Genomic DNA, 14,062 nt, shown 5'->3' with positions numbered 1-14,062 from the left:
TTTTCATCAAATTATTTACTCCATATGATGAAGGTTATCATTTTCACATATATTCAATATTGCAATGTACTGTTTAAATAGTAGCATCATGCCTTCGGGCGGATTGCTGGAACTTTCCGTACCAAAAATTAAATTTTTAAAAAAGATTAAATTTTCTTTTAGAACTCTGAAAAAATAGATTTTTGAGATATTTAGTTTTTGAAAAAAAATTGACCTTTCTGAAAAATTGGATTTTTTCAACTTCCTGTAGGGTAAGTTATTGTAATCGTCCAAAAGTTATTGTAATCGACCATGTTGCCACTACGGCCTTAATAAATTTTTTTTAATTTTCAAACATTTTTCCATGCTATTCTCATATAAATCTTTGATTAAATTGCGCTCTATTTGAAAGACAATATTAAGAGCTAAAACTTTCAGAGAATTGTTTTTTATCAATTTGGAACCATTTGAGCCCTTGGGGGCAAGGAAATTCGAAAAGTCCATATTATGGACCACCCTAATAGATATATATATATATATATAAATATTATATAATATATATATATATATATATATAATATATAATATATAATCCTAACATTTCATATGAAGAAAAAACTGTTGACCTTAGAATATTCGCTGAATCTCATTTAATTAAATTCTTCTAGTATTAATAACGATGCTCTTCATATTTACCTTATGAAAGTTATCAAACTTTAATTACTTTTGTAAATCTGATTTAGCTTTTAATATTTAACCTCATATCTTCAATTTTATTATTATCTTGTTTTTCGATTTTTGTAGTAAGTTACTGGATTTACTTAGATACGTGATGTATATCCTTATATTCAAACAAATGAAATATGCTATAATTTCGTGTTTTTATATTTTAAGTATTTTTATATTTTAATTGATCCTTTCTGGATAAGGTTTAAAAAAACATAACATTCTACATTTTGACTGTTATCTGTTGTTTTTTTCTAACTTTTGATGTATAAAAAATATAGCTCTGTTGATTTAGTCAAAATCAATGAGTAATATCGAAATAATTTGCGTATAACGAAATACTAAAGAAAGTAGCGTGTGAAGTAAAGAAAAATACCCAAAAATTTCAATATGAAACAATAATAATGATTTAAACAAATAATTACCATTCCAACAGTATCACCTGTTATTGCTTACACAGCCAGTTATATATACCGTGTCAAAATAGAAAATCAATATTTATTGAAACAGTTTTTTTTTTTACTTTTTAGAATATAAATTTTTGGAAATTTGTATAAGATTTTTATTTTTGCTCACTCTTTTCAACAGTTTATATTATGACTATCGTTAATCATATTTGCATTATATATATCTTTGAATTAATTCCAATGGTCGTAAACAATGTTCTTTTATCATGTTAATTACACTTGTGCATACGCTTTCGATATAATTAATTAGCAATAATTAATTTAACATAATAAATGTAGCGCGAAGGATTCACATCTTGCTGTTGTAAACAATTAAAAAATTGTTTGTTTTTCGCGTAGCAACACGCATTGGTCGCAAATATTTTAATTAAATTTATTTATAAAGTGCGGCTTATAACAATAAAAAATTATACAAATTAACTAGATAGATACACGAAATTAAATAAGAGTATTTTTGTCAAGCATGGCACTATGAAAGATACAATTATTTCTAAAAATTCCATAATTACATTAAGCTTATTTTTATTAAATTAAATATATTTTTATTAAGTAATATAAATATTTTTTAAACATAGTACGATAAAGATTCTTTGAATGGGCAAGGATGCTAGATAAAAGTCTTAATATTTTAATTGTTAAGCTCTAAATATCTTGAAGTTCCAAAGAAGTCCTGAAGGTTATAGTAAAAGATATTAAAGTACCTAAATACGAGTATAAGTCTCCTAGTTGACAATATTAATGAATTACAATTTTGCGAATATGAATCATTTTTAAACCTAGATCGATAAGATTCTTTGAGAGGGCTTAAAGGTCTTAAAATTCTAATTGGAACGCTCTATATATCCTGAAGAAGTTCCAAGCAAGTTACAGTAAAAGATTGAAGTACCTAAATGTAAGCCTCTTGATACATTTATCTGAATCATATACCATATGTTCAAGAATTTTCACTTACAATTTATAATTTTCGTTATCAAATACATATGTATACATAAAAACATACATATTTATTTATTTATACAAATAGAATCGCTTCCGGCTGTATGTAATTACTGACAGATAGTATTATTCCGGAACGTATAAACATTTTCAAGTCGATGGATCGCAAACATAGAACAAGATGTGGTACATGACGAAATGTGGTATTTGTTTTAGACTAATTATCTACAAAGGAATTTCTTAGGATACACTTTGGAATATTTGCAAATGTCTGAGAAGAGATTATCTAATTTTTGAAATTTTGCAGCACCCAAATGTAATAGACATAAATGTTTGGATGAAGATGTAAGTTGAAATTAAAATAGCATATGAACTGAAATACAAAGTATTTTAATATAGCCGTAAAAGTATTTTGGCTTTAAAGTAAGTTTTAAATAAAACATTCTTAAATTGTTTGTAGTTGGTATTCTTTGGCGTAACGGTTAAACGCACTGTCTTGTGTGGCTGGATAACCTGTTATCAGGCAGTAGTAACATCAATTTTCACTTCAAACAGCCCGTTTTTGGGCAAGGCAGTGCTAAATGGCGACAGATCTGCTCCAAGGCAGTGCCACCCATTATTTTGTTAATACTTCATATAAATTTTCATATTATTTCGGTCATATATACACATCGCCATATATATATATATATATATATATATATATATTTATATATATATATATATATATATATTTATATATATATATTCATATATATATATATTTATATATATATATATATTTATATATATATATATATATATATTATAATATTTGCTGCTTTTAAAATTCTTCGCAAATGACACTTATCGCCAAAACTTAACGACGCGTGGAACTTATGCAAATATTGACTTGTTCAATCTAAATTGTTTTTCAACCAATATATAGATTAAACAAAATTATAAAAAATATATATTGACTATGTCTGCTCATTGGTTCATGAAAAAAAATTGCAATAAAAGTTACATATCAAATGATTACATAGACTAGACAAAGGCGTTTATCCAAGAATGCAAGATTTACTTTCTCGACTTTCGCAAGCTATATAGGGATTTGTTTTCTCCCAAAACGGATTTAAATATGCACTTAAAGAAATTCTTTTATCTTAAAAGGATTGTCACGTATAATAGATAATGTATCATCGTAAAAGACTAACTAAAATCATAGAAGAAAATAGGAAATATGATGCTCCAAGATCAAAGAATATGATAATTCCAAAATAGCTAGGAAATTCTCTATTTCATATAGAAATAATAATTGTAATTATTTGAATAAAGAGCTTATATCATCATACCATCTATAAATAGATATTTTGCTAATATAATTATTTATCCATGAAAATTTAATTACAAATTACTCATATGTGTAAACAATATCTATTTCTGTAACTGTAACGATTTTCATTTGCTAATACAATGTATTAATGTTAGTTCTAAATGTTACGCAAGTTCATTAAATGCGTATTAAAATAACATATTTTTATTTAAATAATATATAAAAAAACCTGCATAAGCATCTGGATATAAATATATGTAATTTTATTCATCGACTGTTCGATTTTTTGCTGATTTTACGACGTAATATGTGTACACTCGGAAATAAACGAAAATGTTTATAATAAATATATGTAAAATAATTATATTAATTAATATTTTATGATTAATACTAATATTAATATTAAAATTACTTAATAGAGAGAAAGAGAGAGAGAGAAAAAGAGAGAGATAGAAATAGAGATAGAGATAGAGTAAGAGAGTAAGAGATATAGAGATATAGAGATAGAGATAGAGACATAGAGATAGAGATATAGAGATAGAGATAGAGACATAGAGAGGGATAAAGATGGAGAAAAAGATAGAGAGGGATAGAGATAAAGAAAGATAAAGAGAGAGAGATTAAGATAGAGATCTATAAGCTCATTTGATATCATGCTGCTTAATATCGAGCTTGACCGAGGTTGGAATCAAACCCAGGACTACTTTATGCTAGCCCATAATCAAAAATACCCTGTTTATACTGAAATAAGTGTTTCAATTTTAATAATTTTGCATTAGAATTTTTCCATTGAAGAGGAGTCACAAATCACAAAGGATTTGTGTCTATTACAAATATAATATTTTTTATTTATATTTTGGCTTCAAGATTTTCATTTTTGTATTTTGCATCTATCATGTTGTATAATAATATCATTAAATATATGAAACTCTAAAACTTGATTATGTTGTACTTACAACAATCTATACTTTCATACGCACATTCCTCAGTGTATTACTAGCTACTAGATTTCATAAGATATTAAATTACTGCATTATTTCAATGTAAATTTTAATATATAGAAATTGCAACCGTCAGTAGTACATACAGATATATTTATATTCTTGCAATCGAATATATATGTTAACATTTTAGTTCATTACGGACTCTATGAGGTGGTTATTTTGCAAGACAAAATTATGGGTAAAATGACATACATATTTTGATTTGATGATTAATAATAATGGTAATTTGTTGCTCAATTGTACTCTAAATATATGCATAGAGATAATTATTTTATAAAAAAAGCACGAGTGCTTCAACAAAAATTATTCTACAATTAAGGCGTTTTGTATTCTAATCACAAGTCAAATCACAAGCACTTACTAAACAATGCAGTATTTATAGTTTATGGCATTAAATATCCTATACATGTGCTTACATACATTTTATACAACTGATATTACCTATACTTGACAAATACAATAAAATTATTTTATCGTTTTATAATTCTATTACAGTATTGTTTTCTTGAACAAAAGTGTTTACAAACATCATTGTCTGAGATTTCAACTCTGCAAAATCATTTATCTAGACATCATAGGTTACAGATTATATACATTGTAAAATAAGATGCAAATGATCATAAATTTGTGAAATAAAATTATAAATTATGTGATAGTAAGGTTTATACAAACTATGAAATTGAAATTTCATAAAATTTTGAGAACTATAATAAAGTCAAACAAAAAATTTAAAAATGTAGAGTCAATTTTCCTCATTTTTAGTGCATGGATTACAAAATTGATTACTATTCTTATGGGCCGTAGCTTCTAATTAAATGCCCAAAATTTGACCGAGAATTTAAAAATAATTTCAGAGAAAATTTCATAGAAAAATATAGAGCTAAATGGTAAGTTTTCAATTTAGAGTATTTATAATTTAAGAAATTTGATCTACGTAGCAAAAAAACAATTATGAATCACTATTTAAATTTTTCCTAGTATTGCATTCCATATATCATGTTGACACCTGTATGATGCACTTGCACTCGACTCGTAGATAATTTGATATGTGATATTTTTAATGAAACATTATCTACATCAGGAATTATTTCGATAACAGATTTTATTATTAAAAATATTTTTGTAAAGTCAAAAAACTGGAAATAAATAACTATAAAAAAACTCTATAATTAATAATAACAGTATTCAGTTATTAACGACTTCAATAATATATATATATATATATATATATATATATATATATATATAGATTGAAGAGAAAAATATTAACCCTTTCCAATCGGATGCCGCCGATAAATCTCGGAATTAGCGAGTGGAAAGGGCGAAATCAATAATTCATCGCACTATTTCTTTAATAAACTCTTTTTAGCAAAATTAAATATAAAATTGAATTCGATTTCTATAAAGTGTTATTATTTAATTTGGTGTGAATTGGGATAGGTTGCCGACCAAAAAACTGAGTTTAGATATTTAAATCATAATTGAGTTAAATTAAAATATATCAAAAAAATTCTGTATCCAAAGCTTTATGATAATTGATAAATATCAATGTTCATGAAATAATTGTAAATTTTATTAAGAATGATCAGGCTCCTATTTAATAGTAAACCTAAGGTAAATTAAATCAGTTCTAACGAAATATATGTGAGGCTTTTCTGTGTAGAGTTCATTTAATATAGTTACAATCGATAAACGCGTTAAATTTAATTAAATAGGTAACTTAATCGTTCGGGTCGACATATTAGCTTCACAAAATTGAGCAAAACGCTGGTAAATCGATTGTATTTGATGCTTGATATGTAGACACCTATATTCAAATTAGGAGCTGGTAAAAAAATATATGATTTTATAAAAAATGCTATGGAATTACTTTATTTATGCCTCTATCATGGAGTAAGAAAAATAATAGTCTAAATCAGCAAAACGAGTGTAAGAATAACCTTTTAAGCTCTAGGATACTTGTATTTGTAATGGACACAAATCCTTTATGATAGACTCCTCTTCAATAAAAAAATTCTAATACAATTATTAGAATTGAAACACTTATTTTAGTATAAACAGGGTATTTTTGATTATGGGCTAGCATGAAGTCCGGGGTTTGATTCCAACCTTGGCCATGCTCGATATTAGGCAGCATGATATCCAATACCCACTTGAGCTTATAGATCTATCTCTATCTCTATCTCTCTCTATCTTTTACTCTATCTCTATCTATCTCTCTCTATCTCTATCTCTATCTCTATCTCCATCTCTATCTCCATCTCTATCTCTATTTCTATCTCTATCTCTCTATAACTATCTCTATCTATCTCTATCTCTCTATTAGGTAATTTTAATATTAATTTTAGTAATCATAAAATATTAATATAATTATTTTATAGAAATTCATTATATACATTTTAGTTTATTTTTTATATAAAAGAAAGAAACTATTTTTTCTATTAAACGCCTCGCTAAACTCTACATCTGATATTTATTTAGATATAAACTATGCAAATTAAAACAAAAATTTAAATCGAGCAATTTAAAAAAAATGGTCAGCTAATATTGATAAATTGCATACTTTTGCATATAAATAAAAAGAAAGCAATCTATATAATTTATAATTTTAAAACTAATGAAGAGTACTTCAACAATTACTTAGCATTTTTAGTTCCATGTTTTTCCAAAGGGCAACAGAATTTAATTTTACATCAACTACCAAATATGATATAAGAAATTAAATAAAAAATAATTTTATCTACGTTTGTATATAGCCTAAAATCAAAATGTACAAAAATTTAGAATCAATAGAACCAAGTTTATCGTAGCTATTTGATAGAAGTAAAAATACACAAAATTAAATAAAAACTTTGTGCAATACTTTATTATCAGTTCCTAATAAAGATTTTGACAAAAGATAAATTATATTATTTCACAAACTCAATTAAGACATATCAATAATTGACCATCAAATATGTCATCATATGAACAAATCAGCAAATATTTTATTTTAATATCCACTTAGAAACTAATCCCAAAATATCACACATCTCGTTCGAGGTGACAAATATTGTAAGTCTAACACGAAAAAATATATTAGATTAGCAACGTTTGCAAATCACACTAAATTTTATCTTAAATAAAAGACAAACATCACAGAAGTGTGTCAAAAAGAAAAAGTTCATATTGGATTAACAACAAATTCAGAAAAAATAATTTGCGATATTAGTTAAGAGGACATTTGGAGGTGAGTTTGAGGTGAATCCAAAAATGAGATGGCCATTTAATTGTAAATAATGATCGAAGATATTACATAATTCATGTCATAATGAGTTTGGACGCAAATAATTTTTTGTGGTATAAAATAAATTATTGTTTGATTAAGTGCTGATATCACGATGGAATAATAGTTTATTAAGACGTGTCTTGGCAAAAATTCATTATTGTGAAGATGATTGGCAGATGGGTAAAAAATATGACAGCCATTGAGTTACATAAGGTGCTTATGGAAAACAAAGACATCGAATGACATGTGTGGATTCTTTTGTATTAGGAAAAACGATGGAGGTTTTTCTGATGATATGATAAATTATTATTTACGAAGCTTGTAAATAATTTTTCATTATAGATAATATGTTATTAAGCTGATATATAATTATTTATATATGGAATATTACTTTTACTCTTCCAATCGAAAAACAATGACAATCAAAATTACAAAGGCAATCAAAAGCAGTGGTTTACTGATAATAGACATTAGTGAACGTATAATAGAAATCATAGATTTGTTACACAAACCGATAAATTTATATATATATATATATATATATCATGTGTATCATATTTCCATTAAACAGTTAATATATCATAACACCTGACTCCAATATCTAAAATCCACATAATACGTCCTGTGATTCACGTACATTTTTTATCTTGAGTGGATCTTTCAAACCTTGACAAAAGTATTACTTTAATATTATTATCAAATTAAAAATAATTGTTTGTTAGTTATTTCTGAGAAATGATAATTTATCTTTATTTTCGTAATATATTTTAGCCCAAATGTTGTACGAGATTATTTGGAACAAAACGTGAGATAACAGAATTAATTCAGGCTTATAAAATTTTACTTTGGATATTGTACATGGAAAGTTACAGATTTATTTGTGAATTCGTCATTATTATTTTAGCTCTTAAATTTTTGGTTACATATAAATATTAAAATGATATTTATGTAATTTTATCTATTGAAAAAAACCATTATGATAGTTTATAGTTTAATTAAACAAAGGGCATTCTAGAACATTGAAAATTGTTTAGAAACAAGCAATTCAAATTTTGTTAAGATAATTAAAACTATTATTAAATTTTATTTGTAAAATTTATAATGAAAGCCGGAAATTATCGGTTGTATATAAATCAGAAATAAATCGCTCATAAATGTACTATTAATAAATATATTATTGTATTTGCAATAAAATCATTTGATTGCTATGATGTTACACGTTTATTTCTTGCAAAATTCGCAAAGATTTGCTATTTATATAACTGATTTCATAATACAGCTAAAATAGTTATGTTATAACGAATGTTTACTTGAAACATACGAATAGATTTTATTTGTATTTGTAAAGATTTTGCTATTTATTTTTGATCGGGGATATAAAGTAAAAAAAGAGAGATGGGTTATAAAAAGTCAAGTTTAAATATTTTTTTAAAGTGGAAGATTTACTAATTCAGCTATGATTAAAAACTTATGAATGCTATTTCAGTGAAAAAGATAAAATTTCTGATGAATATAAATTCTGATTCATTTTTATAAGCTATTAATATCCCATTTGTTACTGATTGGCGCAAATTTGGGATAGCAAATCTGAATAAAAATTTAAATCATATTTTTTCATAGACGATTATTTTTACTAAATTTTTGGGTCTGAATTTGTAATAAAATACCCTTAGATGATAAATATATAATTCAGTATAAATATGCCATGAAAATTAAATTAGTTCTAATAGGCAATGAGAAATAATTTAGACAATGAGAATTATTTAGTATGGAATTATGTATTATTTTGTATTATTACTATTAGTTATTAGACTATATAATAAAAATGCAATCGCTCCAATAAATTACTAGATCAATCACGAATTCTTCTTAAAATTTGTCTTGTTTAATAAAGAATAAATTTTTTATTAATCAAGTGCTTTATATTATCAATGTTGACAAAATTATTTAGAATTTCATTAAAAATAATAAGGCTCTTAAAGCAATTAATAGTAAATGATAGATGGGGGAATAAAGTAAAAAAAAATATAGAAATATGTTATATAAATTTACATTTAATATTTTTTTCAAAGTTGAAGATTTACTAATTCTGCTACGAAGTTCTTAACTTAATTATAATATGAATGCAAAGTTTATGCTATTTTTTTAAGAATGATATAAAAATTCTTTTAAAAACACATTTAAATATTATGCATATGCAAATTCAGACTATGTAATTTACATATATATGTGTGGGTGATTTTTAGTTGATTTTTTTGATAAAAGCAAAAAAAATATAAGAAACTTTCGGAAAAATTTTCAGAAGATACAATCATAAAATTCAATGACAGTACATTTCATTCAACTACTGGAAGTCATTTACAAAAGTGTAACTCTATATAATGTTTAAATTGCTACAGACACTATATAATTAAATTAAATTAAATGAAGGCTCACCTTTAGCCCATCCAGTAACGACATTTCCCAAATAAGCCACCTTGAACTCGGGGTCAGGCGTGCTAATATCCAGACTGCTGCAGTGTTTCCTGACCAGGCGCCTAAGACCGCGTGTCACCGCGTTTACCGCCCTTCGGCCTGGACCAGCGCTCGCCTGCATGTGAGCATTGGTCCCAATAATCTCTGAACGAGTCATGAGGTCACTTGGCAATTTCACTTCTGTGTTTTCAATTGCACCAGTTTCACTATTCACATTTGAGTTATTTGTATTACCACAATCTAAGCGCTCGAACGATTTAAACAATTCTGTCACTTTACGATCGCAACGACAACTTAATAATAAAGCGTCTACGGACTTGGAACGCAATATCTGCGGACGCTTGAACTGAAAGCGACGCACTGTTTTGTTATTATTGTTGGTAATGCACTGTACTTGTTTTATGGTGGACTGAGAATCCGTCTTGCCACCACTACCGAAACTTGTCTCCGTGTTGTCCGCTGAAAGCGAACGCTTCTTCGGTTCATCGGAGGTATTTTCGGGTTCATCTGACTTTTTGGATTCCTCATTGTTCTCGTCACACTCCAGCAAGTTCATCAAATCTATCCGAGGCGCCTTGGCCTCGAAGATTTTACCACATGAGTCTACCTCATCAACTGCCTTGTGTTCCATGCTGTCACGCAGCTGCTTGTTCGTTTCTTGTTCACCCATCTCAGAGCCCGTGAAGAATGAGACTACGATGGCATGACCTGTTCTAAAAATATTCACCACTCTAAACAAAAATTGCAAATGTTGATCTAATCAATACACAAGTTGTCGCGAATTAACCGAGGCGCTAAATGCCGCACTCGGCGAAGATGTTCCGTCGCCAGGATCTCGATGAAAACTGTTCGGATCGTTCGGACGGATCGCGTAAATAAACACTTGTGATCGCCGATCCCCGCGCGCCCGCGCCAACGCCGTGCGATAAAACTTATGAATGGATCATGAGACAAGGAGACGCGACTCTGGACGAAGTGCCCTCTGCCTGGTTGCTGGCTGCTTACCTGTTATCGCTCAATGATATTATCAATTGTAGAGATTGTTCGAATTAATATTGAATCACCGTATATGTCGCATGGTATTCCACTCTCTTTGTTACTTTGATCAGGCACAATGAAAACCAACGGAAATGTACTGCGCTTTGAGGTGGGTTCTCTATTTCCGCTACGATTCTTGTTTGACGTCGGTTACAGGCATCACATTCTGTGGACAGAAAAAACAAATATATAACATCTGACATAAATGAAAGACAAATTTATTCTAAACATTTTTCCTTAAAGCAAATTGCATTAAGGGGCACAACTAGTGTAACCGCCTAAAAAAATGTGATTTTTGGGAATTTATATTAAAAAAAACTACTTTATCAATCATATCAAAATTTTAGAAACATATTGATACATGCTTTAAGAATACATAGTAAAATTTTTGAAGAAAAAAATTAAATATTTTTTAAGTTATCGTCGATCTCCAACGGCGCGACAAAAAAAAGGCCCTTAACTGCTGCAGTGATTCCGGCCTTCTACGTGGATGAAATAAAAAAAATAAAAAAAACAATTCTCGTTAAACTAGATAATATTGTCTGTAAAATGAACTACGATAAAAAAATAAATCGAATATTGATAAAATGGCGACGTTTTAAAAAAAGGTCGAATTTTACCCAAAATTTAGGTCGTATTTCGACTGCCAAATTTCGATTTTTGATCCGATCAAAAAATCGATAGTTCATTTTACGGAGAACTATATACAGAACATGTAAAAATAATTTGAAAGTGATCGGATCATTTGTTTTTGAGTAATCGTTGCAGCAAATTCGGAAAATGCTGTTTCAAGAAAAACGCGTTAAAGATAAAATGATCGTTGTACTATATACTATATGTATACTTTTTAAATAGCTGTAGCTCAATTCGATATCGATTTGAAATTTTAATATGTTATTTTTAAAGGTGTAATCATAGATAAACAAGTATAAATGGGTGTAATCTACCGAAGTATGAAAAAAAAACAAAAATCGATTTTTTCAAAATTTCACACTAGATGTGCCCCTTAACTGCTTGATACGTATACTTAATCAATAAGAATTGAGTTTCAGCTTTTTAGATAAAATTCTCAAATCTTCCAATTGATGTCTTTGAAGCATACTCATAACATCAAAAATTGTATAAATTAAATTATTTTGTTTGGCACAACATTTCATTTCGAAATCAATATTTCGGATTATGAAAATGTATTTAATTTATATGTGGATGTCACCTGTAATCAGTAGAACATATAGGCATATATTCTGATAGGCATATATAAAGGCATAGATTTTGATTAGAATCGCTCAAATGCGCCGCGAAATTCCAAACATTGGTGATTTTTTATATTTCAACCGCTAACCGTAAGTCCTATAATATTTTAGTATGTTTAGAATTTCAGCCTGTGAAATCTATCATCATAAATAATATAATATTTTAGTCTATTTTAGTATAAAGAAAAGAAAGGAGTTGAGTAGAATTAGAATCTGGAAAATAGATAAAACTAAACAGTAAGACTGTAAACAGTAAGATGAAAAGAATGAACAAATTTCAGTTGAAATTTTAGTATGTTATTTTAGACAATAAAATCTTTTGTCATGAATAATGTAATATTTGATCTACAATACTTTAGTATGTTATTTCAGATTATCGAATCTATTGTCATGAATAATATAATATTTTAGTATATAATATTTTAGTATGTTATTTTATACTATGAAATCTATCGTTTAATCAATATCATCAAATAAATACAATATTTAACTACCAAGAAATGTCCCGGCCGATCTTTACTAAGAACTAGCAAACGCGATTTCCAACCAATAACTTTCGAACAGTTTTTGAATTTTTAAAATTGATTTAAGATTGTGAGCTAAAACATGGACAAAAATTCTTATAATTTCTGTTAATTGTAAAGAAACGGCTAGGCTGATCATTGCACATAACTGATAAACGCTAGATTTTTATCGATTTACATAGAATTGCTTTTAAATTTCTCAAATATGTTTTGAGAAAACGTTGACGAAAGGCAAAAAATCGGCTGACATGCACGATTATACTTGTAATAAATCTGGTCTCATACGATTCAGAACGATTTGACGCGTCGAGAAAATTAGCTAATCCGAATTTTTGCGCGACAGTAAACCTTCCATATTTAACAAAATACGATTTTGACTATAATAAATTACTATAGGTACTTAAATATAGTACTGATACAATATTTCAATATAACATTAATAAAAACAATGTCATCTTCATTATCATATTTAAGAAAACGAGTTATATTGTTTGCTACATAGAAAGAAAACGCAACCTGTTTTAGTCATTTTTTTAATCTAATTGAATCGCATATATTACACATGAGACGACGCAAAGGCGTAAATATTATAACAATTAACAATAATAACAACGAAATGTTTTATAACAATGCGTAATGTCCAAAATAAAAACAATGTATTGACATGAAGTGCATATGATTAACTCGATTAGTCGGCAAGGTCAATAATTGATAATATTAGAAGGAATATATATATATATATATATATATATATATATATATATATTTCAAAGTAACTAGCAGCCCATTCGTCGAAATAAAAAAGGTATATAAAGTATAAAAACTTTTATTTATACGTTTCGACACAAGATGCGTGTCATCATTCAGCAACTACAACAATTTGAAAATTTTATTAACTAATATAAACACCAATATAGATTAATTATAACATAGAGAAACATTTACACACCACAGGACAAAAACACTCAAAAAAAAACTTTATTTTAAAAAATTAAACTGATAACATATTAGAAAAAAACATTTTTGTAGAAAAAATTATGAATAACTAAAAGAAATGAAAAATTTGACTAAAAGTTT

General features: G+C 27.2%; 1 protein-coding gene across 1 annotated transcript; it reads right to left on the bottom strand.

Annotated features, from left to right (window-relative positions):
* Window positions 1-10,105: 10,105 nt before the first annotated feature.
* Window positions 10,106-10,874, bottom strand: LOC113382356. Its single transcript, XM_026620781.1, has one exon. The coding sequence runs from the start codon at window positions 10,838-10,840 to the stop codon at window positions 10,106-10,108; it is 735 nt and encodes a 244-aa protein (XP_026476566.1). The 5' UTR covers window positions 10,841-10,874.
* Between the last annotated feature and the right edge of the window lie 3,188 nt (window positions 10,875-14,062).

Source organism: Ctenocephalides felis, unplaced genomic scaffold (assembly GCF_003426905.1).
Source record: "Ctenocephalides felis isolate EL2017-DRISC unplaced genomic scaffold, ASM342690v1 CF-g0.4_SCAFFOLD_03425, whole genome shotgun sequence".
Taxonomy (NCBI): Eukaryota; Metazoa; Arthropoda; class Insecta; order Siphonaptera; family Pulicidae; genus Ctenocephalides; species Ctenocephalides felis.
This window is presented reverse-complemented; position numbering and strand designations above follow the sequence as displayed.

Coding starts and splice junctions, on each gene's coding strand:
- LOC113382356 (XM_026620781.1), bottom strand. CDS start 10,840: ATGGGTGAACAAGAAACGAACAAGCAGCTGCGTGACAGCATGGAACAC.